This window comes from Telopea speciosissima, chromosome 6, assembly GCF_018873765.1.
Source record: "Telopea speciosissima isolate NSW1024214 ecotype Mountain lineage chromosome 6, Tspe_v1, whole genome shotgun sequence".
NCBI lineage: Eukaryota > Viridiplantae > Streptophyta > Magnoliopsida > Proteales > Proteaceae > Telopea > Telopea speciosissima.
In genome coordinates, this window is record NC_057921.1 from 55975560 (window position 1) to 56002180 (window position 26621).

General features: G+C 39.8%; 3 protein-coding genes across 3 annotated transcripts; all 3 read right to left on the minus strand.

Annotated features, from left to right (window-relative positions):
- Positions 1-1494: 1494 nt before the first annotated feature.
- On the minus strand, positions 1495-4061 carry LOC122665954 (esterase AGAP003155-like). Its single transcript, XM_043862076.1, has 7 exons — positions 3759-4061; positions 3541-3639; positions 3402-3443; positions 3174-3303; positions 2225-2326; positions 2121-2143; positions 1495-1623 (listed from the first exon to the last, which is right to left on the minus strand). The coding sequence occupies exons 1-7, from the start codon at positions 3990-3992 to the stop codon at positions 1495-1497; spliced, it is 759 nt and encodes a 252-aa protein (XP_043718011.1). The 5' UTR covers positions 3993-4061.
- A 5845-nt stretch (positions 4062-9906) lies between these two features.
- On the minus strand, positions 9907-12062 carry LOC122663786 (esterase AGAP003155-like). The gene is made up of 6 exons (XM_043859432.1): positions 11776-12062; positions 11558-11656; positions 11417-11458; positions 11156-11285; positions 10128-10229; positions 9907-10034 (listed from the first exon to the last, which is right to left on the minus strand). The coding sequence occupies exons 1-6, from the start codon at positions 12007-12009 to the stop codon at positions 9919-9921; spliced, it is 723 nt and encodes a 240-aa protein (XP_043715367.1). The 5' UTR covers positions 12010-12062; the 3' UTR covers positions 9907-9918.
- Positions 12063-19791: 7729 nt separating this feature from the next.
- LOC122664769 (protein mago nashi homolog) lies at positions 19792-26564 on the minus strand. Its single transcript, XM_043860742.1, has 4 exons — positions 26534-26564; positions 21811-22051; positions 21514-21690; positions 19792-20062 (listed from the first exon to the last, which is right to left on the minus strand). The coding sequence occupies exons 2-4, from the start codon at positions 22024-22026 to the stop codon at positions 20003-20005; spliced, it is 453 nt and encodes a 150-aa protein (XP_043716677.1). The 5' UTR covers positions 22027-22051; positions 26534-26564; the 3' UTR covers positions 19792-20002.
- Positions 26565-26621: the final 57 nt, after the last annotated feature.

A 26621-nucleotide genomic window follows, 5' to 3' on the forward strand; every position in this document is an offset into this window, starting at 1 on the left:
TATTTTTAGATGAATTATCAACATATTCAATAAAACACTAGAAAACAAAATGGGTCCCCATACAAGAAAGGGCTGGGGAGAGCCAAAAGAAAAACAGAATTATAAATTTAAAATCAAACCACCCTTAAAAAGGGAAATCAACAAAATCTAAAAGAGCTAGATGAATAAATCCCAAGAAAAAAACAATGAACCTCTTTCAGAGGTTATCAATATAAGCGCCATGGAAGGATTGCACCTTGCCCCGAACATCTAAGAAGATCAAATCCCAAATTTGATTAATAATTCTCAATCGTCTAGCCTATTTCTTAAGCTTCCATTCCATTCATATATGATATGGATGGAACACAAATTAATTTGTTGATCTATATAATTACATAAAATTTTGAATTAGTTTGAGAAAATATCAACATTTAGAGAATTATTTTCATTTTTTAATTTGTGGATGTTATTCTCTGAAAAAGAAGGGGATATCTTTTATTACCATTTATGGAACTATCTTCATTTTACATAAGTTTTATTTTTTATTTTTTGGTAGAACTTCATTTTACATTTGCGGTTGTTGTTTTTTATGTAAAAGAAAGTTGATGATATCTTTTAAAATTTTAATACAATTTAAATAACTATTTTCAAATTAAATTTGTGGATATTTTTTTCTCCGAAAGCAAGTAGGAAACAAATTTTTTTTTTTAAAGCATGTGTCCTTTCATTAAAAAAAAAAGGTCTTACCCAATGCACAAGGTTCCTGCATTTAGCATGTGTCCTGTAATTCTTTTTCATATATATTTTTGGCAGTCTCATTATACCGATCAACTTCTCCAACAAGGGGTTAGGCTTTAGCCATGCATGGACTATGGAGTTTGGAAGCTTTGTAGAGTGCAATTCTTGCCATCGTTCTCCTATTCAGCCCTCAAAGCATCTCTCTTTCTTGCTCGTCACACCTCATCAGTGCATTCTCTATGCCGCTTGCTTAGAGAACCCTTTCCCTTTTGTTTATAAACCTTTTTGTCTAATTGTTAAAACCATTAACTGAGCTTTCCCTAATAATATTTTATTCTCATATGTCTATCTTTCTCCTCCTCAAAACAAAGGGTCCCAGATTTCTTTTTCCCATAATTTGATATACATTTTTGTGAGTTTGAATTAAATTATAATTGTAAGTTTTCGAAATTTTCAAATAGACACCTGAAGAAAGAAAATGATTTTGACTATATCAATAATAGCAATGGGGCACGATTCCATGACCACAAACAGGATTTACCCTATTAATAAATAATTGCTACAACATACAAGCCTTAAAACGCTTCTCATCTAGCTAGTGAGTCAAATGACCACCTACACCCCCTTAAAGAGAGAGAGAGAGAAGAGGGGAGGGGGAGATGGTGACAATGATATTTGGGAGCGTAGCCTACATTGGTAAAAGCATCCAATGAGTACCGCCTGAAAGGAATCACTTCATGGGACATAGAGGTTTTTTTTTTTTTTGGAACAGGAGCGCTAGGAGAGGCTATGCTCCTGAACAGGAATCATTTCCCCCTTAATATTGAATGAAACTGCTGTCCTCTTCTTGTTTGGAAGAAGATACATCGACAGACAACTTGTGTTGAATGCTTTCGAGGAAGCCCACTGTTGCGTGAAAACCCCCCCCCTCCGATTGCTTGGTTCCGCCCCTTGGATGAACCTGCAAAAACCAAGCAATGAGCGCGAGAGGGCGGTGTGGCTCGGCCTAGGACTCTCCGATGCTCAAGTCGGTCTTCAACGCGACAGCGATAATCTAGCGTAGTAAAAAGCCGCCTATGGAATAGAGAGCTCCATACCTGGGTATTTATAGAGATGGAGGAGATGAGACGGTTGGGAGAGTCCCAGGCAGACTGAAATTCTGTTTGGAAATGTTCTCAGCTGCAGTGAGCTTAGAGTGGTGAGTTATTTTTCAGTCGGACTCTTATTAAGGAGTCCATGTAGAGTGTGATTACGTGTTGTCTTGGGATCGTGTTCGGACCCTCCTCCACGTGATTCTCGGGATGTGGCCACGTGGCCGGAGATCCCTGAGGAGGGTGCTATGGGAGCCTCGATGGAGGAGGGCAGCCTCTGACAGGTGGGGTGTTTTATGCCTCATCACCCACCATCAATTCCAAGCTCTTCTCATCTGATTAGAATTTTAGAGAAAAAAAAATCACTAATAGGGAAACTCTACATATCATCCCAACGCAGAGAGAGAGAGACATACCAAGCCTGGGTACTGTGTGGCCTTTGGGGTGATGAATCACTATAGGGTTGACGAATGAGTCCAAGAGTGTGATCCCATGTGGCTTTAGGAAGTCCGTCTCACCTGAAACATGTATCATGTGTTTGTGCTTGTGTCAATCAGCAGAATTTCACCCCCAAAAAAAAAAAAATTTCAATAGATTCGGTGATCCAATCAGTTTTGATCAATTCCTTTGATTCGGATTGAATTTTGATATCATTAGCGTTAGGATTTTTATCCTCTCAGGTGTGGTGCACTGTCCACTGCACATTTAAAGTGCATTCGATCATGGTCATTGTATTTGTGAAGATAAAAATTTACGAACATGTTCTTGGTTATCGGATGCACTTTAAAGGTGCATTTGACAGTACACTACACTTGAGAGGGTAAAAATTCTTAACATTGTGATTCACGTATACGGTTGAAGGTGTCGCCACGTAGCCAATAATCTGTATGGTGAGACTAAGAGGACCAAAAAGACAAAAACATCACATCAATATGGTTACTTCTTCATAGATTCTTCATAGAGTTGGGAATAACGAGTTAAACGTCCAACAAAGGCAATAATATAGGAAGACGCAAGAATTTACATAATTTTCTATTTGGAAAATTCAATATTTCACTATATTTTTGCTTATGGCAGGTCCAAATCTCAGGGCACGTGGGCACCAATCCCTCTTGTGAGCGAGGATTCACATCCTTTAAATGAGAAGATCGATCAATGAGCGTCCGATGAGACATCCAACAACGAGGTTGCCTGGTACACATCCTCACATTGTGCCCAGGTAGTTGGCATGAGCTGAGGGCCCAAATTAAATAACTGGAAAACTCAACTTGTTACGCTTTCTTATTCTTTCAGAAAATGATAGGAAAATTTATTGCTCCCCCCAAAAAGAGAAAGAAAAAGAAAAGTCATGAAGAGAGAAGGTACCAAGAAAGTGGAGGGAAGGACACTCAATGAGAGACGAATATGCCTTCTCTGCTACTGCAGCCGACTTGAACTTAGCTCCTCCAATTATAATCAGAAACTTTATTTTCGGAACACTCTTCAGAGCTAATCCCTGTTTTGGTTTTGGTTTTGGTTTGATTTAATAAAATATATGGAAAGAGGAAGAAAAAAAATTTTAAAAAGAGTTGAAGAATGAGTCAGAGACGGCACCTTCGCCTGGAGACCCGGCAACGCAGCGGAGAGAATTGCTCCCTGAAAATCATATGAACACCATAGCAAGCACAACGTTAGTGACAGAAAAGGTTACCATAGAAAAGAAGAAAACGAAAAAACGAAAAAAAAAAAAAACCTGAGAGAAACCCATGAGACCATCGATAGGTCCGTACTTGATGAAGCACTCTTCGATGTAAGCAAGACACTCATCGAAGTTCCTGTACTCTACAAATTCCTATTCCCAAAACCAAAAATTCAAAAATTTCAGTTTTAATCTATTAGATGCGGAGATGGATAATTAAAAAGAACAGGGCAGGGAAGGGAGAAAAAAAAAAGTTTTAATCCTTATCTTACTTTGTCAAATTGGAACCACTCGTAATAGGGAGGATCGAAGATGCCTTCCACGTCTGATTTACCTTCAGCAGGGAAAGGGGCATCAAGGTAGATCAGATCCATCTTCTCTAGAACCGATTGAGGCCATTTGTGAATCTGTTTCTTCATGATTTCACCACTTGTTCTGAAGCCGTGAAGACATAGAAACCTCGGCTTCCTCTGTTCAGACAGTTCTTGATTCCCGGTCGAACCCATCTCCTCCACACTATTGTTGCTTCCTCTCTGTTGAGAAACATTTTTTTTATACGCAACCAGGGGAGAAAACGATGGAGGGGGGTGAATGGTCACATACTTGAACGAACGATTTACAGTCGTTCAGATGGAACATTCACACAAAATAAATTCCATCTGAACGGTTTTGAATAGTTCATGTACGTGAAGATTCTCTGCACTCAAAACGAGGAACTTTGTCTTCTTGTTACTGTCGTTGTGAGTTTAGTTGTGAATTTAAAGCAGATTTTGGAACAGGCGGGCACGTCACGGGGTTGGGATCACCTGAGGCCAACCCAATGGGCAAGTCAAGAATAGATTTTTTGTGTTTTTTTGGGTAGAAAGTCAATAATAGACTTTAATTAGACTTTAGTTAGACATGTGCATACCAAACACTACCTATATTGTGTCTCCGTAAGAATGAAGAACCAGAATGGACATGGGGTATCTTGAGTGGTTGGTGGTTTATATGACTCAGAATCACACGGTGTGACCAACTGGTCTAACCGCGTGTTGAATTGGTCGATCAAACTTGGAATTAATTGGAACAAATCTTGGGATCCAGATTCTCTCCAGCGCATCCAGCATGCGTTGAGTCGATTCCAACTGAATCTAAACATTTCCCATCTGGGTCTTTGACTCAAAATTCAATCCAATTGGGCTCAATGGAGACTGATCCCGTACATTTCAAGTTCTAAAACTTAGGCCAAGTTTGAGCAAACTTACTGGACCATCTGTCCAATATATATTATTAGGCTGCGTTTGGTATATATCATTGAAATGTGTTCTAACTCAATAATGCATTCCAAGATTGAATACCAAACGCAATCTAACTTGGCCTACATCTTTACATTAGTTATAGGGGTGGCAAAACCTAGTCTGAACTCGTAAAATCAATCAGAAAAACTTGGACCGAATCGAATCAACCCTTATTGGACTGAGGAATGATAGGACCGGCTGCAAACCACTACACCAAACTGACCAATTAATATCCAAACAGAACACGAACCAAATTAAACCAATTTAAAAAACATTGATTATGAATTTATGAATATGTGAATTAATTATTCATTGATTTCAATATTAGTAAGAAGATTTTTTTATTGTACAGGAATTGTTACAAATCAATGAGTATGAGGTTATGAATAGCAAAATTGATTCGTAACAATACTTCCATTGATTTCCTTGTTCACTATACAAAATTAGTTGGACAAAAAAATGAATGATTTGATAACAAGGTTCATTTTGTGATTTCAATGACTTATTCCCCCAACAATGATAAACAATGATTTCACAACAAACTCTATTTATTCATTGCTTTCAATATTAATTATTTTTCTATGACAATCTATTCTTCTTTGTTTGGATTACAACATGAACACATCAAATCACTTTTCCTATTTCCAATTTTTTTTTCTTTTTTTAATTTGAGAAAGATGATTTAAAGTGTTTTTACCAAATATTTCATCACTATAGGATGCGAATGTAAGATTTCATTGTGTTTCAAGCTTGAAAACAAACAATCTAAACCGATATTAACTCAATACTGAAAAACTGAAATAAACAGAAGCCAAATTAGATCAAAATCGAAACCAATCGAAAACCAAAGTTCCTTAATTGCTTGATGTTGGTCTCACTCATTCCCAGAGCCATCGAAACTTAGCCGAGTCGACCATTTGACACCCCTAGCTAGTTACTTGGATGCATCGTTGTCTTCCAATCACTATATTAATCCAATACCAATCCGGATTGCCCTAAATCGGGTTGAATCCAATAGAAGAAAAAATTGGACTTTTTACTTTTTTACCTTCGGTCTACCGATCCACCAATACAAGATTGCCTCGGTATCAATATTGCTTTCTGTTGATTCATATATGAATCGCCCAATTGGAGCGATTCAATACCGATTCCTTGAACCCTGCTTCCCATACTAAAATTTCAACTGTCACTCCAGAACATATCTGCTCGTATTGGTAGTGGAGTTCCTAGAAACTGGAAAGGCCAAAACAAAGTTATCTTAAAATTCAATTTAATTCTGATCTCCGACTGTGTGAGTCTATCATCGCATATTTGAACCATTCACCCGCTTCGATCGATGGGCCAACCATGTTTTGGTAGATGACATTCTATTGCTTACTCAGCAATTTAGTTCTATATTCTATGGCTTTGTTAGTCGCAGTTGTATCTTGGAAGCTCATAAGCAAGCTGTTAATACTTCAAATTTGTTGTTTTCTCATGTATGGTTGCCTCTCATCCCCGCCCCTGCAGCTCCCTTCCTCCCCGCCCCCCCCTTCCCTTTGGATCGGGCTCCTCTATGTTCTGGGATTGTGCGGCGGTGCAGCCATTATGCTGCGTGCAATTCCTAGGTCGCCATCTCAACATATATGCCCATCCAATGGTTGGGCATCAAACTCCTTTCAAATTTGAATTTTGAACAGCATTTTTGAGGAGCTCGATGCCCTTCCATTGGATGGGCATCTATGCTGAGGTGGCAACTTGGGAATTGCACAACATGATGGCCGCACTACCCAGGCCGCAAAGGATCCAAATCCCCCCTTCCCCACCTTTGGATCATTTTGAGAGTTCAATGCCACTAGCCACAAGATTCATATCATAAAGACGTAATGCAACATCATTATTAGTTAACCAAAATAGATTCTTCAAAGCTTCTACAGAATGATAATATTTCTTCGGGGATCATCAATTACTAGTAGTTCCATTTTCACGAATCACTTTTATCCTCTTTAGGGCTCACGATCAGGGTTTTAAAACCAGGAATTGGTGTCGGAAGTCCAATTGGATCAGAATCGGTCCGAATAAACCTAGAATCGGCCTGAAATGATAGAAATTGAGGGAATCTTGCTGTGAATATTTCGATTCAGGACGCCAAAAATTGGAATCGATCCCAGTCAATTCGTATTCGATCCAATTCACCGGTTTTTTAAACCCTGCTCACGATACAAGGATGTTCACTGCAAGCCAATGTGGTCTCTGTTGGAATTTTCCGGAACCTGATCTTGTACCTCTGCAAACACCCCCCCAATGTTTCTGTCTCTAGTCTCCTGCTTCCCTCACCTTCTCCCTCCCTTCTTGTCTCCAGTTCCCCCGGCTACTCTGTCTCCTAATCTCTTAGCTCTTCTCGGGTTCTTATAGAAGTTTCTAGTGTGTTTTTCTAATGGGTCCCTTCTAGGCATCACTATGCTTGCCTAGTGAAGTATAATATTTGACTATTGCCACTTGGCAGTACATGTATTTGTCCATGTGATATTTAACTCCACATACATCTCAATGGCCAAATTTTAGTCCAAAGTAAGAAAAATTGCTCAAACTTTGATTTAAAGTTTTAGTAAAATTAACAAAATGCCATTAAATTAAGATGAATATAAAATAGAAACTGATAGTTATTTTAATTTTAGCTACTTCGTCTACTCATTTTAAACTAAAATTGTACCAATGAGATGCATGTTTGACCCTTTATCACATGGACTAACCCATGTGGCAAATGGTAAAGCGTTATACTTCACTAGACAGAAGGTCGAAAAGTGATCAATTGCCACAAGAGCTGTGATATCTTTCATGTGGCGAAGTTATGGGGAACCTGAACTCCTCAGAGAGATAAGGCAGGCCCTAGCCTTTCCATGTTCACCCCTACTCAGTACTCACCATTGCCCGTTTGTCATTTGATTCTTGAAAACACAAAGGAAAAAAATGTGCAACATATGATGGGCCACACAATTGTCCAGACTTGATGGGATGGGTTGGGTTGGATTAGCCACATCCAGCCCAATCTCCACCACTCTGTTAAAATAAATCAAGGCTTACTTTTCAATAATCTGGCCAATGTCCCCAACATGACACCACCCCACGTATTGGGTTGAAGATTACTCGCTCCTCATGCTTATTTAGCCCCACCCCCTGTCCCCTTCTTCTGCTTCTTCTTAGTACATCCCTGACCACCCTCCTCCCACCCTCCCTCTTCCCTACCCTTCCCTCCCCAAACTCCACCGCTCCACCCCTGTTCTTCATCCAAACCTACCGCACCACCCCCTGTTCCCTTCTTGAGTGAGTTTGTGTGATCTGAACTGGGATTGGTCCTGACAACTGGTCTGGTTCAAAACTAAATAAGTCAGAAATAGACAGTTACCAATCTTAGGGGGGGATCCTACCAGAGAGATTGTTTCTACTCTTATCTAACTTTAGTACTTGCTTTAACAAACCCAATTGGGATGAGATGTCCCCTGTGAAATGATTAGAATCTGCAAGCTTGAGAAGTTTCTAATGGATTTCGGGAGAGACCCGGATAGATGATTGTTTTCGAGATTTAACGGGCCTAGTTTTGATGGCACCTTAATCGGTTCATCTTGAAACTTTCCAGATAGGTAGTTGTTCTGCATCTCCATTAGTGACAACTCTGGTAAGTAAAGAAACCTATTTGGAATGGAACCACTCAAGTAATTCTGGCCCAAGCGAACTCTACAGAGTATCACACACACAATCCAATGTCGTACAGAAAATTGTTGAGCAAAATCAAGATTTTAGCTTCCCTCCATAGCAAAGAGAGCTAGGGACCAAACCAGTAAGCTTGTTAGGGGAAAGATCAAGCTCTATCAGTCTTCCATTCTGTCCAAGCTTTGGAGGAATGGTCCCTGTAAAGTTGTTCTGCCACAGCTTCAGTACTTTCAAATTTGGTAGCTCTGCAACGAAATGTGGGATCTCCCCATGGAGCTTATTGATGAATTAATCGATGCAACAAAGTAAGCTCCCTAGCTCTGTAAACTCAATTGGGATCTCGCCTGTGGGTCGATTGTTTGAAAGATCAAGAGATGTCAAGCTACTCATGTTGCCAAATTCTGGTGGAATAGAATCATTGAGTTGATTCGTTTGAAAGGAGAGTGTCCAGCTTGTTTACATTACCCAATTCAGGAGGGATCGGACCATCCAAGCCACAGCTCGATTTGGTTGGAATTGGAGTTGGATTTGGGGGAGGGAGGGGTAGGGAAGAGGGAGGCCTGTCAGGGGTGTTCTATGAAGAAGAAGAAGAACAACAGGGACTGGGGTGGGGTTGCAGAGGGTGGAGGATTTGGGTTGTCCGTTGTATGAAGAAGAAGGAAGGGGATCCCACCGATTTTCTGAGAAGAAGGGCGAGGAATGGACTCGTTAAGTTGCAGGGTTAGGCTTTTGCCATACATGGACTATGGAGTTTGGAAGCTTTGTAGAGTGCAATTCTTGCCATCGTTCTGTCCCATCCGGCCCTCAAAGCTTCTCTCTTTCTCTCTCATCGCACCTCATTAGTGCATTCTCTATGCCGCTTTTCTTAGAAAACTCTTGCCCTTTTGTTTATAAACCCTTTTGTCTAATTGTTAAAACCATTAAATGAGCAGTCTCTAATAATATTTTACTCTCATATGTCCATCTCTCTACTCCTCAAAAAACAGAGTTCTTTTTCTCATAATTTGATATTCATTTGTGTTAGTTTAATTTAAATTATAATAGTAAGTTTTGAAATTTCCGAATAGAAACCCAAGAACATAGAAAATTATTTTGACTATACCAATAATATCAATAGGGCTTACTAAGTTGCAACATCAATGTAGCCAGATAGACGATTCCAAGACCACAAACAAGATTTACCCTATTAATAAATAATTGCTACAACATACAAGCATTAAAACACTTCTCATCTAGCTAGTGAGTCAAATGACCACCTACACCCCCTTAAAGAGAGAGAGAGAGAGAGAGAAGAGAGGGGGGGGGGGATGGTAACAATAAGATTTGGGAGCGTAGCCTACATCGGTAAAAACATCCAATGAGTACCGCCTGATAGGAATAACTTCATGGGATATAGAGGTCTTTTTTTGGGGGAAGAGGAGCTCTAGCAGAGGCTATGCTCCTGAACAAGAATAATTTCCCCTTAATATTGAATGAAACTGCTGTCCTCTTTTTGTTTGGAAGAAGATACATCGACAGACAACTTGTGTTGAATGCTCTCGAGGAAGCCCACCATCAATTCCAAGCTCTTCTCATCTGATTAGAATTTTAGAGGAAAAAAAAATCACTAATATGGAAACTCTACATATCATCCAAATGCAGAGAGAGAGAGAGAGAGAGAGAGAGAGAGACCAAGCCTGGGTACTGTGTGGCCTTTGGGGTGATGAATCACTATAGGGTTGACGAATGAGTCCAAGAGTGTGATCCCATGTGGCTTTAGGAAGTCCGTCTCACCTGAAACATGTATCATGTGTTTGTGCTTTTCTTCTATTCATTCAATTTTTTTTTCTTAGGTAAAGCCATAGCAAAACTATATATCATGAGAGTGTAACGCTTCACTATTTATCACATGACAATACATAGGTCGAATGCATTATAAGGACCTTTGGAAAAAAATAAATTATTTCATTAGGCAATGCGAAGCATTATGTAAGGTTGTCAATCAGTAGAATTTTACAAAAACAAAAAAATCAATAGATTCGGTGCATCAATCGGTTTCGATCGACTCCATTGATTCAGACTGAATTTTGACATCATTAGTGTTAGGATTTTTATCTTCTCAAGTGTGGTGCATTGTCCAGTACACATTTAAAGTGCATCTGACCATAGTCATTGAACTTGAGAAGATAAAAATCCACAAACATGTTGGTTATCGTTGGATGCACTTTAGAGATGCATTAGACAGTACACTATACTTGAGAGGATAAAAATTCTTAACATTATATTTCACATATACGGTTGAAGGTGGAGCCACGTAGCAAATAATGTGTATGGTGAAGACTAAGAGGACCAAAAAGACAAAACATCACCTCAATACGGTTACTTCTTCATAGATTCTTCATATGAGTTGGGAATAACGAGTTAAAGATCCAACAAAGGCAATAATATAGGAAGATGCAAAATTTTACTTCATTTTCTATTTGGAAAATTCATCTTTCACTGTATTTTTGTTCATGGCAGGTCCAAATCTCAAGGCACGCATCCATCACTTTTGTCAGCGAGGATTCGCATCCTCTTAATGGGAGGATCGATCAATGAGTGCCCAAAAAGACATCCAACAAGTGGGTTGCCTGATAGACATCCTCACATTGTGCCCAGACAGTTGGTATGAGCTGAGGGCCCAACTTAAATAACTGGAAAACTCAATTTGGTACGCTTACCGAGAAAGTGGAGGGAAGGACACTCAATGAGAGACGAATATGCCTTCTCTGCTATTGCACCCGACTTGAACTTAGATCCTCCAATTATAATCAGAAACTTTATTTTCGGAACACTCTTCAAAGCCAATCCCTGTTTTGGTTTGGTTTGTTTTAATCAAAATGAATAAACCAGAGATTAGTAAGCACGTTTCACGGGTCAACGAAAAAATGGAAAGAAATTAAAAAACAAAAAAGAGTAGAAGAATGAATCAGAGACGGCACCTTCGCCTGCAGACCCGGCAACGCAGCGGAGAGAGTTGCTCCCTGAAAAAATTATGAACGCCATAGCAAGCACAACGTTAGTGACAGAAAAGGTTACCATAGAAAAGAAGAAAAGGAAAAACGAAAAAACAAAAAAAAAACCCGCGAGAAACCCATGAGACCATCGATAGGTCCGTGCTTGATGAAGCAATCTTCGATGTAAGCAAGACACTCATCGAAGTTCCTGTACTCCCCAGATTCCTATTCCCAAAACCAAAAAAATTGAAATTTTCAGGTTTAATCTACTAGATGTGGAGATGGATAATTAAAAAAGGATATATAGGGAAGGGAGAAAAAAAAAATGTTCTAATCCTTCTTACTTTGTCGAATTGGAACCACTCGTAATAGGGAGGATCGAAGATGCCTTCCACGTCTGATTTACCTTCGGCAGGGAAAGGGGCATCGAGGTAGATCAGATCCATCTTCTCCAAAACCGATTGAGGCCATTTGTGAATCTGTTTCTTCATGATCTCACCACTTGTTCTGAAGCCGTGAAGACATAGAAACCTCGGCTTCCTCTGTTCAGACAGTTCTTGATTCCCGGTCGAACCCATCTCCTCCACACTATTGTTGCTTCCTCTATGTTGAGAGACTTTTTTTTTTAATGCAACCAGGGGAGGGAGGGAGTTGACTGTTCATGCACGTGTACGATTCACAGACGTTCAGATGGAAACTTCCGACAAAATAGATTCCATCTGAACAGCTGTGAATAATTCATGTACGCTCACATATGTGAACATTCCCTACACTCAAAACGATGACTTTTGTCTTCTTGTTGCTGTCGGTTGTCAGTTTAGTTGTGAATTTAAAGCGGATTTTGGAACAGACGGACACGTCAAGGGGTCGGGATCACCTGAGGCCGACTCTACGGGCAAGTCAAGAATAGATTTTACTTAAACAATTTGCATTCCAAGAATACATATCAAACACTGCCTACATTGTGTCTCAGAAAGAATACAGAACCAGCATGGACATGGGGTGTCTTGAGTGGTTGGTGGTATATATGACTCAGAATCACACGGTTTGACCAACTGGTCTAACCACATGTTGAATTGGTCGATCTAACTTGGAATCAATTGGAGCAAATCTTGGGAACCAGATACTCTCCAGCGCATCCAGCGTGCAACGGATTTGATAGCATCAAGCCGAGTTGAGTCGATTCCAACTGAATCCAAACATTTCCCATCTGAGTCTTTGAGTTAAAATTCAATCCGATTGGAATCAATGGAGACTGATCCCGTACATTTCAAGTTCTAAAACTTAGGCCAGGTTTGAGCAAACTTACTGGACCATCTCTGTCCAATATATATTATTAGGCTGCGTTTGATATACATCATTGAAATGTGTTCTAACTCAATAATGCATTCCGCGATTGAATACCAAACGCAACCTAACTTGGCCTACATCTTTACACTAGTTATAGGGGTGGCAAAACCTAGTCTGAACTGGTAAAATCAACCAGAAAAGCTAAGACCGAATCGAATCAACCCTTATTGGACTGAGGAATGATAGGATCGGCTGCAAACCACTGCACTGACAGACCAATATCCAAATAGAAAACGAACCAAATGAAACTAATTAAAAAAACATTGAGTATGAATTTATGAATAGATGAATAGGTGAATTAATTATTCATTGATTTCAATATTAGTAAGAAATTTTTTTATTGTAACAGGAATTGTTACAAATCAATAGTATGAGGTCATGAACAATACTTCCATTGATCTCTTTGTTCCCCTTACAAAATTAGTTGGACAAATAAATGAATGATTTGATAACAGGGTTCATTTTGTGATTTCAATATTTGTTATATCCTCATTGGTTAGTAGTCCATTGATTTCGATATTAGTCATCTTCCCCTTACGTGATAAACAATTATTTCACAACAAACTCTATTTATCCATCTTCAATATTAATTATATTCCCCTTAAAATATATTCCTCTTTGTTTGGATTACAATATGAACATATCAAATCAATTTCCCTATTCCTAGTTTTTTTTTTACTTAAGAAAAAATAATTTAAAGTCTTTTTACCAAATATTTCCTCACTATAGGTTATGAATGTAAGGTTTCATTGTGGTTCAAGTCCAAAAACAAACAATCTAAACTCGTATTAACTTGATACTGATAAACTTAAATAAACCGAAGCCAGATCAGACCAAATTAGAAACCAACCATTTGACTCCCCAAACTAGTTACTTGGATACATCTTTGTCTTTCAATCACAGTTTTAGCATACTGATCCAGATTGCCGTAAATCAGGTTGCATACAATAGAGATGCCCATCCAATAGTTGGGCATCGAACTCCTAAAAAATGCTGCTCAAAATTCAAATTTGAAAGAAGTTTGATGCCTCCAATGGTTGGCCATCTAACTCCTAAAAAATGCCGCTCAAAATTCAAACCTGAAAGGAGCTTGATGCCCACCCATTGGTGGCTATATGTGCTGAGGTGGCGACTTGTGAGTTGCACGCAGTGCGGCCGGACAACCCCAGGCCGCAGAGGATCCATATAACCCTCCCCCTTTGGATCCTTTTGAGAGTTCATTGCCACAATTGCCCCCCTTCCCCACCTTTGGATCCTTTTGAGAGTTCACTGCCACAATAGCCGCAAGATTCAAATCATAAAGACATAATGTAAACTCACAATTAGTTAACTATAATAGATTCTTCAGAGCTTCTACTACAAAATGACAATATTTTCTTAGGGGATCATCAATACTAGTAGTTCCATTTTCACGAATCACTTTTATCCTCTTTAGGGCTCACGATCGGGGTTTTAAAACCACAACTCGTTGACAGAATTCAAATCGGATAGAATAGACCAGAAGCAGTCCGAATAACCCTAGAATCGGCCTGAAAGAGTAGAAATTGGGGGAATCTTGCCGTGAATATTTCAATTCAAGATGCCAAAAATCGGAATCGATCCCAGCCGATTCGTATCCAATCCAATTAACTGATTTTTAAACCCTGCTCACGATACAAGGAGGTTCACTGCGAGCCAATGTGGTCAATATGCAACGCTTTCTGCTGGAATTTTCCGGAACCTGATCCTGTACCTCTGCAGCCCCCCCTATGTCTCTCTCTAGACTCCTGTTTCCCCTCCCCCTTCCCTTTTTGTCTCTGATTCCCTCTGCCACTCCGTCTCCTAATCTCTCAGCTCTTCTTGGGTTCTTTCAGTAACCTTCTAGGCATTACTATGCCTAATGAAGTATAATGCTTCACTATTTGCCACTTGGCAGTATATGGATTTGTCCATGTGATACAAAACTCCACATACATCATCTCAATGACTAAATTATAGTCCAAAGTAAGCAAGGAAAGTTGCTCAAACTAGTAAAATTACCAAAATGTCATCAAATTGAGATGACTATAAAATACAAAATGTCAGTTTTTGTAATTTTGGCTACTTTCTCTGCTCATTTTAAGCTGAAATTGAACCAATGAAATGCATGCCTGGTCCTTTATCACATGGACTACCCCATGTACAACCATATGCCAAACGGTGAAGCGTTATTCTTCACTAGGCATAGTGACGGGAAAAACCCCTCAACAGCACTATTGTTTCACTTTCTTTGATTGTTCGTAATATTAACAAATGGGTTGCTGAGCTTGAAAGCGTACTTGATCCCTTGATCCCTCCTATGATACTAACAGTCTTACTTTGAACTATATGCCACTTAATTATCTACGATGGATGTTTAGGCCCAAATACTTCTACATCTAGTTGGGCTGCTATTATTCTATTTGACTCTCAATTTTACTCTGCTTCTATGAGTTATGGAATTTCAGGGAACTTGTTGGCACTAAAGATCAGAAGCATCTTGCAAGGTCTGCAACAAACGATAGACAAAGGGTTTCAAAGAGTAGCGATTTGGATGCATGATAAAGAGATAGTAAGGTGGTTAACATAAGGAATCAGGCTAGCTGGCTATGGGATTTGTTTCGCGTTTTCTTAGAAATCTCCCCATTAACTGTGATAATGAATGTAACTTATTTTAAGTTAAAGGATGGAATAGCTTTGGGGATACAAGTTACTGATTAGCCACTGAAAGGGTCAGCTCACAAGGCTAGAAGTGCTAAGTTGTAATATTTAGTGAATGATATGGTTGAGCTTTTTTATTTAGTTAATTCCTTCTGTCAAATACTGCTTTCTTCCATCGTTCTTTACCATAAAAAAATTTGAAAAAAACAAAACTATTAATCAAAATTGGATCAGAAAAGTAGAATGAAACAAAAGGTCGGAAAGGGATTAGTTGCCACAAGAGCTGTGATACCTTTCATGTGGCAAAGTTATAGGGAACCTAAACTCCTCTGAGAGATAAGGGAGGCCCTAGCCTTACCATGTTCACCCCTACTCAACATTGCCCGTTTGTCATTTTGATTCTTGAAAACACAAAGGAAAAAAATGTGCAACATATGGTGAGCCACACAACTGTTCATACTTGATGGGTTGGGTTGGTTAGCCATATCAAGCACAATATCCACCACTCTATTACTAAATCAAAGCTTACTTTTCAATAATCTGGCCAATGTCCCCAACATGACACCAGCCGACGTATTGGGCTGGATCACCTCCCGATGCGGGGAGAGGATTACTCGCCCCTCATGCTTATTTAGCCCCACCCCCTGTTCTCTTCTTCTGCTTCTAGTCAGTACATCCTTGGCTACCCTCCCTCTTCAAACTCCACCGCTCCACCCCCTATTCTTCATCCCAACCCACCGCCCCACCACCTGTTCCCTTATTGAGTAAGTGAATTTGAGTGATCTGAACAGGGATTGGTCCTGACAACTGGTTCTAGCTCAAACTAGATAAGTCAGTAATAGACAGTAACCAATCTCGGGGGGGATCCTACCAGAGAGATTGTTTCTACTCTTATCTAACTTCAGTACTTGCTTTAACTAACCCAATTGGGATGAGATGTCCCCTGTGATATGATTAGAATCTGCAAGCTTGAGAAGTTTCCGATGGATTTCGGGAGAGACCCGAATAGGTGATTGTTTTCGAGAGTCAACTGGCCTAGTTTTGAAGGCACCTTGATCGGTTCATCTTGAAACTTTCCAGATAGAGAGTTGCTCTGGATCTCCATTAGTGACAGCTCTGGCAAGTAAAGAAACCTATTTGGAATGGAACCACTCATGTAATTCTGGCCCAAGCGAACTCTACAGTGTATCACACACACTCCAATGTCATACAGAAAATTGTTGAGGAAAATCAAGATTTTAGCTTCCCTCCATAGCAAAGAGAGCTAGGGACCAAACCAGTAAGCTTGTTAGGGGAAAGATCAAGCTCTATCAGTCTTCCATTCTGTCCAAGCTTTGGAGGAATGGTCCCTGTAAAGTTGTTCTGCCAGAGCTTCAGTACTTCCAAATTTGGTAGCTCTGCAATGAAACGTGGATCTCCCCATGGAGCTTATTGATGAATTGATGCAACAAAGTAAGCTCCCTAGCTCTGCAAACTCAATTGGGATCTCGCCTGTGAGTCGATTGTTTGAACGATCAAGAGATGTCAAGCTACTCATGTTGCCAAATTCTGGTGGAATAGAACCATTGAGTTGATTCGTTTGTATCGGAGAGTGTCCAGCTTGTTTACATTACCCAATTCAGGAGAGATTGGACCATCCAAGCCACAGCTTGATTTGGTTGAAGTTGGAATTGGAGTTGGGGGAGGGAGGGCGGTCAGGGGTGTTCTATGAAGAAGAACAAGAACAGGGGGTGGGGTGGGGTTGCAGAGGGTGGAGGATTTGAGTTGTCTGTTGTATGAAGACGAAGAAGAAGGGGATCCCACCGATTTTCTGAGAAAAAGAGCGAGGAATGGACTCGTTAAGTTGCAGTGGTTCCCTTGTCACGCGTTGGCTAAATAAATATGAGGGGTGGGCAATCCTCTCCCCCACATAGAGGAGTGGTTAAATTAAAGAAGAGTAAAGATTAAAAATGAACAAAAATCTTAAGATCATTGGAAATGATGGAAACCTGCCCTCATTAAAACTAGGGAAAGGTTTACGCTTAGGTCATGCCAGCAATTCTATCTATCTACCCTGATTGGTGCATTTCCTTATACCGCTAGCTTAGGGAACCTTCTCTCTTAAATAAACTAAAATTAAGGGAGGAGAATGCTGCCCGGTCGCCTGGCCCCTACACAAGTGCGAGGGCCAATGAGGGGACATGTGGGTGTCTCGATTAGGGGAATTTTTCATTTTGTAGGGGGTGGGGCGGTCATTTCAGGGGGGCTGTGTTTGGTCGCAGGCTGCAGGCGACCAGGCAGCATTCTTTTTCCCTAAAATTAAAAAGGGATTGAGTCCTATTGTGGGAAGAGAGATAGACACAAAGAGGTGCTAGCATAGTTACACAGCCTGGCAGTGTTCTTTCTCCTTTTTTGTATTCATCACGCTATGTCGCTACCCCTACATTTCTTTCCTAGGTTACATTACTATTTGGTTTTCCAGAAACGACTTAGTTTTTCCATGGAAAATGATGACTAGGAGTGCCCCTGTTGATGCATATGAAATGTATGTTGGGACAAGAGTACGGGACCATTTGGGTTCTCTCTCTCCTACCGAGTGGTTGTTTACCTAAGCTATAATGTTTATCTTAGCAAATTTCAAGGAAGGAGTTTAGGCTTTCCATCCCTCATTATAATCACGTACATATGGTTCTATGGGACAGGGGTTTAGGTACTAGCCCATCAAAAGAAGGCAAGGAGTACATATTTCAAAGATGTTGACAAGAACAAGGTTAAGTCAATTAGAGTCCTGGTCTGCCACGCAAGAAGTCGTGGATTCGGTGGAATAAGTCAAAATTATGGGATCCTAGGTAAAACTATACCACAACTACATAAGGAAATGGGAGAGAGAACACCCCAAGTATGAAGGAGATAGACCATCCACTGGCATTTCCTCCCTAAGCTTTTCTTCCATGATTTATACTCAGTGATTGAATAACAAAATAAGGCCTTTCCATTTTTTGTAGGTTGACTATAGAAGGGAGCACAGATGACTGATGGCCCTCTCTCTCTTTCTCTCTCTTGATGGTACCAAGCTAGCAAATGGTGATGAACTTTCATCCAAGGCAAAGAGTGAAGAAGAATTACCAACGGTTATGGTGTTTGCAAAGCCCTGAAAAAACATTACCAATACTTTGTCACAATGGACCCTAATTCAAATAAACTCAACTCAGCTAAGCCATTTCCCTGCTAAATCACTTCAGCCACATGGATCCTGTTTTGCCATTCCATCTCGAGTACAAACATGTTTGTTGTCAACCAAAGCTATTCATATCCTTTCTCACAATATCTGAAGTAATTTTCAATCTACCCCTCGATAATTCTAGCTTCTCTAACCTGCATCATATATGACTCCTTCCCTCTTGGTCTTTATTGCAAAACCCTGATTCAAATATAAAGGCCAAAAACCCATGCAATCAGTCCAGAATCCTAATCTTAACCTAATACCAAATTATCCATAATTAATCAGCTAATCTCTAACAGAGCCTTGAATCAAGATTTCAACAATATGTCATCTTTTCTTATGAATCTGTCATTCATAATGAGTCTTCGAATCCTGTAGCGCTAGACAATTAATGTATGTACTCAACAGCTTCACTAATCATAACACAACCTAGATATTTTCAAGCCCAGAAACATCAGAAGACTTCCTATGATCCTATCACAGTCTATCCATCTTGGTATTCTTATGTGACTGCTAATCACAATGTACCTCCATTGCCATCTCCATTATAATGGTATACAATTAACGTACTTACTCAATCTTGCATTATCTGGTTCAGAAAAAATACTCCTGGTAGGGTATTTCATAAGAACGTTTATCAAACCTATACCCCTGGTAGGGTATTTCGTAAGAACGTTTATCAAACCAAACTTGATCCACATTATACATGCACAAGTTATAAAGATCCCTCCCAACATCATCAGGCAACTGTGTCATTTTCGCCTAAAGAAACAACAAACTTGTTGAATCATATATCAAATACAGAAGGTTTTGTTGTCTTAAAGAAAACATGGTTGCTAAATGCTAACATAATTTACATCATATTATGCTATTATTTATTTTTAAGAAATTTGTTACAACGTGCAACTACTCTACTCTATAATTAGCATAATCCCTCGTTACCAAAAAAAAATTAGCATAATCCCTCAATCTAGTGTTTTCACCTTTTGAATTGTCTGACTACTAAAGAAATCAAAGTTACCTGATTTCCTACCTACTCGCTAATTGCCAATTGGTCTGAACCAGTTTCATGGGATGCATCATGAAGGGGCTGTTTTCGAAGAATTGCGGACTTCCAATTTCATAATGACAAAGACAGACATAGAATGGATTATGTAACAACTCCCACACCACCTTCTCCATCAGTTAAATTCAAAAGTCAAATATATCAAACCCATACTTGAAAACATAGGCACAGAGGAACATCTAAATGTAAGAACAAAACTGACACGGATGCTTATATTTCCTGGTGCCTATCAAAACCAAATTATAGTACCACGGCAACTTACTCAGATCATAGCACCAAAAGCTGTGCTCCTTGCTTATATTGGCTTGATCTTAAAATGCAGAGAGATAAGAGAGAACACAAAGCACTTAAGGTCCTGCAAAGCAAACAATGAGAAGCATGTATTATGAACTTGCAGACATCAACTCCATATAATTTAATACTAAAAAAAAAAGTCAGGGATATGGCATTGCAAGGCTTGAATCTGAATAAAACCAAAACAAGACAAAATTTTCCAGGAGTCAGAAGACTCAAAACAGGAAAGATATACTCAAACAAGGGGTATCTGTGCACATCAATTGGGAGAGAAGACATTCCCACACCAAATGGTGAGACTGTCAAAAGAGCACAATAAACCTCTTCAAACAATGTATCAAGCATACCTGCTCAAGGAAGTGTAGGAAGGATATTCTGAACCACCCATTCAACCTAGCTTGGCTGATTGAGCCTCTATACCTGCCACAGGTTAACCACCCAACAAAGAAATCTTGCCCAGCCCTCCTCTACTGGCTATGGATTTCAGCCATAGCCTGATTTTACAGTGCACCATGTAAGGTGTGTGCAATTTTGTATCAGTTATAATGTGTCCCTCTCTCTCTCAGTGGTCTCCAAAGGCCCCAACTACAAGGGCACCCCCCAACTTGAGGATGCTAGTAGACCTGTCTTCCCAAGGCCTCCGTACCATTCAAACCCATCCCCACTAAATATGCACTGGAAGTGAGCCCCTGGTTGCAGACTCTGGTCTTTGGTTATTCATTATTGTCAGTGGAGACTTGTCAGGGGATCTCTAAGCTTGTCCTCACAGCTTTGTTGTAAATTTCATTTTATTTTGCAAAAATTCATTCAAATTTCAGTTTCAGTCCCTCGACAAATGGAAAGCAACTGCATCAAATGCAACAACCAAAGCCAAGGAATTGAACCTAACGAAGCAGTGAAAATATATATTATCCATTTTCTTTCCCATGTAAACATGTTTTTGACCCCTCTAAAGAGGGTAAAAGATTTACAGGATTTTATAAACAAAGAATAAAGTAGCTATTCTTGGACTTCTGCTAAACTATGAAATGAATAATACAATGAATAATTACTCAAGCACCATGATCACACATTACATGTTTTAGAGCACAGGTATTACAAAATAAAATAAAGAAGAGAAATTGAAATGTAATTATTTCAAAGCAAACCTTGTGGATAGATATCTGTGTATTAGACAGAAATTAAGCTGTTCCAAACAGTTACTTCTACACTAAAGAGTTTACGTAAGAGGGAAGGATTAAAGTTGTGACCAATCTGTTAACCCACTATGGGCCGGGATAGAGGTGGAATTCTTATCGTATGCTCCAGAATTGCAATGGGTACCGCCGATGTGTTTTACATTGACAAGATATAATTCACATCTGGCCAGAAGAGCTACGATCCTACTATAATAAATTTAGCCATGCAATGAGGAATGTTTTTAAAATTGACCGAACCGTGGAATGAAAAACCTGATAATATAAGGAAGACACAAACCCAAACATCTGAAAAGTAAGTAAATAAATAAGTTACCTGGACAAGGTAATAGAAGAAGCGAAGTCCTTCAGGATCTTTGCTGCTCTGAACATCGACGAGAGAGCCAATCTTTGAAGTGGTGAAAGAGATGTGCTCATTCCCCATCACAATCTCAAGCTCCTGCCGCCCAACTCGGTCGGGTTCCGGCCAGTTGTTATCATCTTCCTTCATTATCTGAAAATAGCACCAAATATAATCGAATTTCACAAACTCGTACAATTAAAAATAATACAAATAGGGAGTTTCAAAGAAAAAAACCTTAAAAAGGAAAAAAAAAATAATAGAGAGAGAAACCTCGCTTTCGGCAATTATTCTGCGGCATTCCTTAATAACAGCGGGGGTGAGGAAGACTTCCTTACGGATCATAGTGTCGTTCTTGTAGTTAGAGTTGTTGGCGTAGCGAAGCTTCCCATCGGGACGAAACTCGAACTCCAAGAACTCATGCCCGAACTTCCCTTTGTGCCCTACGTAGTACCTCAAATATATCTCCCCGTTGTCTTCGACTGCCATTTTCCTCTCTCTCTCTCTCTCTCTTCTTCTGCAATTATACTTCGAAGAACAGAGATCAGTACCTAAGAACTTGGACGCAATAGAGCCTGCATTTTTTGAAGTACTTCACTTTGCCGCGAAGAATATCTGAAAGTTCCTTCTTCAGGGGATTTACAGAAGTTGGGAATTCGACTTTATGGTGGTAAAGATGTCTGGTTCGATCCTGGTTCACTTCATGATTACAGCAATCCGGTTCAATTTGAACTAATAAAACCCGGCCTGCTGTATATGATAATGTTGGAACTGATCCAACTGGAACAGATCCAGTCCCAGTCCAGTTGGGATTTGATACGCAAAATAATCTCAATGGGGTGGATGGACTTACGCCAATTATGGCTTTCCTGATGAAAATAAGGACCTTTTTTTCACATGCCATCTATTTTTTGCCATGTAGACAAGATGATTTGGCATTCTAATCGTTGAATGGACTGACAGATAATTACCTAATAAGCTATATGCCAAATTTGGTGACTCATCTCAACCTAATGCATCACGTAAGATGTTTGATTGTTACAAGAGTTTTTCAATGTATTCAGTTCAAAAGTGCTTCTTTCATTTGATTCCCTCAGCTACTAATACAAATATTGACTACCCACAAACGTTCTCATACCATAAAGAATCTATTCCGTGACATAAGTCATGTGATAAGACACCCAACTCATATGATAGGAAGTTCTTGTAATTGACTATGATCACCGGTTCACCATCACATAGTGTATAGTTTGAGATTTATTTATACCTCAATTCGATTCACTATGTTTACCACTTCACCTTCACTTAGTATCTAGCCATATAGGTTTTTCCCCCGCCCGTTTCATTATGTTGAGTACTTTGCCTTCACGTAATGTCTAGCCCAATAAGGTTCGTACCTTGACTCGGTTCACTATGTTGACTTAAACAGTCCCATTTTATCAAACGATGTTCAAAACATTATAGCGACTTCAAAGAAATTTCTTTTTTTTTATTCTTCAAGCAAGGAGAATTCCATTACTTACAGATAATAGTATTACAAGTATGGATCATTATCCTCTTCGGTTCCCTGCCCGAAACAATTGTCTAGTTCCTCTCATAGGGGGCCGGAAATGACGACCTAACCCCCTGCCCGAACACTGCCCAAGTGAGATTAAGTCATCATTTTCGCCTCCCTATGAGAGGAACTGGACTACTGTACCGGGCAGGGAACCGGACTGGATAAAAATTCTTACAAGTATAAGCCGTTACAGATGTAGTGGGCTGAGATTTAGAAGTAGAATGAAACCTATAGGCTATGGATCGTCCTCCTCTTAGGTTTCCTGCCCGGTCAGGTTCGCAGGTTCCTCTAATAGGGAGGCAAGAATGACGACCTCACCCCCTGCCCGAACACATTGCCCGGGTGGGGTGAGGTCATCATTTTCACCCTCCCTATGAGAGGAACCTGCAAACCTGACCGATCAAGGAACCTGAGAGGAGAAAAATTCATAGGCTATAGGCCTCAATAGGCTGACTAGACAATTTTTAATCCAACCTGAATGATGGATCTGACCAGGATAGTTTGAGCAATTGCCCATTGCCCAACTTGCTCCACTATGGGCCTTTCAAACAGACCCATAGTGGACAATTTCTCTTTTTTGTATTTGGAAAAAAGAATTCTGTTCGGGACAGTGGCCTACATCAGTACTCTCACGAGTTTCTCTCTCTCTCTCTCCTCCCAATATGAAAAGACAGCTATACCTCCTTGTTTTGAGGAGCATAGATAGACATGTGGGAGTACTGGCGTAGACCACACTCTTGGACAGAAAACTACTTCCCATTATATTTTTTGTAAATGGGCAAAACCCTTGAAGAGAGATTGATTATGATGATATGATGACATCTCTCTCTAAAAAATAAATGCATCCAAAGGTCCCTATGCCATAATATCTCAACCCCCCCCCCCCCCCCGTCCCACCTAAATCTAATATTTATTGTTGACCCTCCCACTTGTTTACAATCCATTGTTTTAATAAAGCTAATAAATAGGAAATCTAAAATCCCTCCCCAAACCCTTGAGGCATTAGAGGTACAAGAACAAGCAAAGAGGTTACCAGTTGAGAAGCTAGTATCTACTATCCAATCTAAAACAGGAAAATTGATTCTTATTATAGAATGGCCATTTGGAGAGCTCTTTGGAAGGTTAAGAGCCATCCAAAGCTCCAATTTTTATTTTTTTTATGGAAAAATTAAATGAAGTTGGAAACTCTTTTTTTGTTGGATATTCAAACTGTTATAAGATCTTATGACTTTATAACATTTACTAAGGCCTTATTTGGTATAATTTCTATTTTAATTTTGGATTAATTTATGAACTAGTCAACAAATAGATTTTTGGCCAAGAAATTGAGACTATTTTGGTTGCATCGATCTGAAAATATTTCAAGAATAAGAATTCCATTTAGTAGTTTCTCTATATTTCTTTGGGAGAAGGTGGTAGTGATGGTGGTGGTGGTGGCGGCGTGGCAAAATGTGGTGGGGGTATGGTGGTGGTGGTAGGGAGGTGGTGGCGATGGTGATGATTGTGGTGGCGATGTGGTGGTGATGGTGTTAGCGGGGAGGTGGTGGTAGCATAGTGGTGGTGAGATCATCAACAAAAGAAGAAGGGTGTATTTTATTTTTAACATGAAATTACTTTGTCCATCAAATTAACCATGTGCTCGTTAAAGAGCAAGGATGAAATCAATTTCAAAATTGAAACAGCTCCTCTGTGCTGTTTCAAAATTTCTATTCCATTTGATATCTAGTTCACTACAGTAGGGTACAAAAATCAAACCAAACACTTTTCAAAATAGAAACCACCACGTGAAATTGAAATGGTGTTTTATTTCTAACATGAAATTACTTAGCCCATCAAATTAACCGTGTGGTCATTAAAGAGCAAGAGTGAAATCACTCTCACTTTCAAAATTGAAACAGCTCCTCAACTATTTCAAAATTTCTATTCCATTTGATTTCTAGTTCACGAAAATAAGGTGCAAAAATCAAACTAAACAATTTTTCAAAATAGAAATTACCTCATAAAATTGAAATACAAATCATACCAAATTAAGCCTAAACAATCCGGTCTTTATATTTCAGTAGCCCACGCTGGCACCGTCTATCTAATGGATCTTTGTTCCCTCCAGTTCCCAAGAGCTTGTAATAAGAGGGGCACAATGACCACCCTACCCTTGTCCAAACACTCTGTTGGGGTGGGGTCCACCCCCTTATTGCAGACACTAGGGGAATTGGGCCAAGGAACTGGAGGAGATTATTTTCCCTATCCAATAGGTATTAAAATCCTCTGTAGTACCGGCGGGGCAACGATGCACATCTGGCGGCACAGCAGAGGTCATGTGTGCCATGTGTGCCACTTGGCCTCTGTTGTGCCGTCGGATGTGCATCGCCGCCCCACCGGTACTGCAGAGGATCCTGGTGGGCTAGGAACAGCTTTATTGTCCATGATAATTTATTTTAGGGGCGTTGTTCTCTGTGTTGCAGCACAGCCTATGCCCAAGTACATAGGGGTGGGTGCAATGACCACCCTGCCCCCCTGCGGCTGCCCATGTGCCTGGGCGCAGGCTGCAATGTGACACAGAGAACATTCTCCCTTTATTTTAATTTGGTTAATTTTGTAATGCATAAAAAAAAAGAGGAAAAATTACATGATTAACTACTTTTGGGTTTTCATTTACAAAACTGTCCACCCTATGTTTGAGTTAACAAAAATAGACAAAAACAAGTTTAAGGTTTACAAAACTGGACAAAATAGTGCCTTTCCCTCCCAAAATTATTTTTTTAGACATTTTTACCCCTGCCATTGCCTTCTCACCCATGCATCCTCCGTTGCCTGCAACCCAACCCTGTCCCCGCCACTGCCATTCTCTGCTACTCAAACCCGCCCCTCCCTTCCCTTCCCTGTGATTACCTAGGATGCCTGGGCGAGAAGACAATGGCAAGGGTAAAAATGTCTAAAAAATAAATGAGGGAGGGAGAGACACTATATTGTCCAGTTTTATAAACCTTAACTTGTTTGTGTATATTTTTGTTAACTCAAACATAGAGTGGACAGTTTTGTAAATGAAAACCCAAACGTAGCTAATCATGTAATTTTCCCTAAAAAAATGGCGGTCACATTTTCTTACTCTATTTGCAGTTTTTTTTCTAATGTATAAATAAATAAATAATGGCGGCAAAAGTCCAAACACCTCTGGACCTCGAAACAGTGGTCGCATAAAACCACGTGGCAAAATAAACTACAGAGCTGGCGTAGTTAATACTTAATACCAACAATGGAAGAGTTTCCACGTATAGCATAGAAGTCGCATGTTAAACAAAAAGCTGCCACGTAAGCCTGCATCTTAGCTCTCTTCCCCGCCCTAGTAGAAGCTTCAAAAGTTCTGTAACCTGCAATGCAGCAACGTCAGGCCTGAGAGATTGATCTTGGGCATAGCACTGCACTAAGTCAGTAGAGCACTTCTCTCTCTCTCTCTCTCTCTCTCTCTGTACCTCTTGTCCATTTGTCCTAAAGAAAGGCACTACTCACTAGCCGCACTACTGACTAC

Excerpts from the sequence above, each read along its gene's own strand:
- LOC122665954 (XM_043862076.1), bottom strand. The coding sequence starts at position 3,992 with ATGGGTTCGACCGGGAATCAAGAACTGTCTGAACAGAGGAAGCCGAGG. Across the intron at positions 3,640-3,758 it reads AGTGGTTCCAATTTGACAAA|GAATTTGTAGAGTACAGGAA; the intron begins GTAAGATAAGGA and ends TTTTGGGAATAG. Across the intron at positions 2,144-2,224 it reads CCACACAGTACCCAGGCTTG|ATGAGAAGAGCTTGGAATTG; the intron begins GTATGTCTCTCT and ends AATTCTAATCAG.
- LOC122663786 (XM_043859432.1), bottom strand. The coding sequence starts at position 12,009 with ATGGGTTCGACCGGGAATCAAGAACTGTCTGAACAGAGGAAGCCGAGG. Across the intron at positions 11,459-11,557 it reads GTCTCATGGGTTTCTCGCGG|GGAGCAACTCTCTCCGCTGC; the intron begins GTTTTTTTTTTG and ends TAATTTTTTCAG. Across the intron at positions 10,230-11,155 it reads TCCTTCCCTCCACTTTCTCG|GTGAGACGGACTTCCTAAAG; the intron begins GTAAGCGTACCA and ends TACATGTTTCAG.
- LOC122664769 (XM_043860742.1), bottom strand. The coding sequence starts at position 22,026 with ATGGCAGTCGAAGACAACGGGGAGATATATTTGAGGTACTACGTAGGG. Across the intron at positions 21,691-21,810 it reads GAATAATTGCCGAAAGCGAG|ATAATGAAGGAAGATGATAA; the intron begins GTTTCTCTCTCT and ends TGCTATTTTCAG. Across the intron at positions 20,063-21,513 it reads TCTTCTATTACCTTGTCCAG|GACCTTAAGTGCTTTGTGTT; the intron begins GTAACTTATTTA and ends TTTGCTTTGCAG.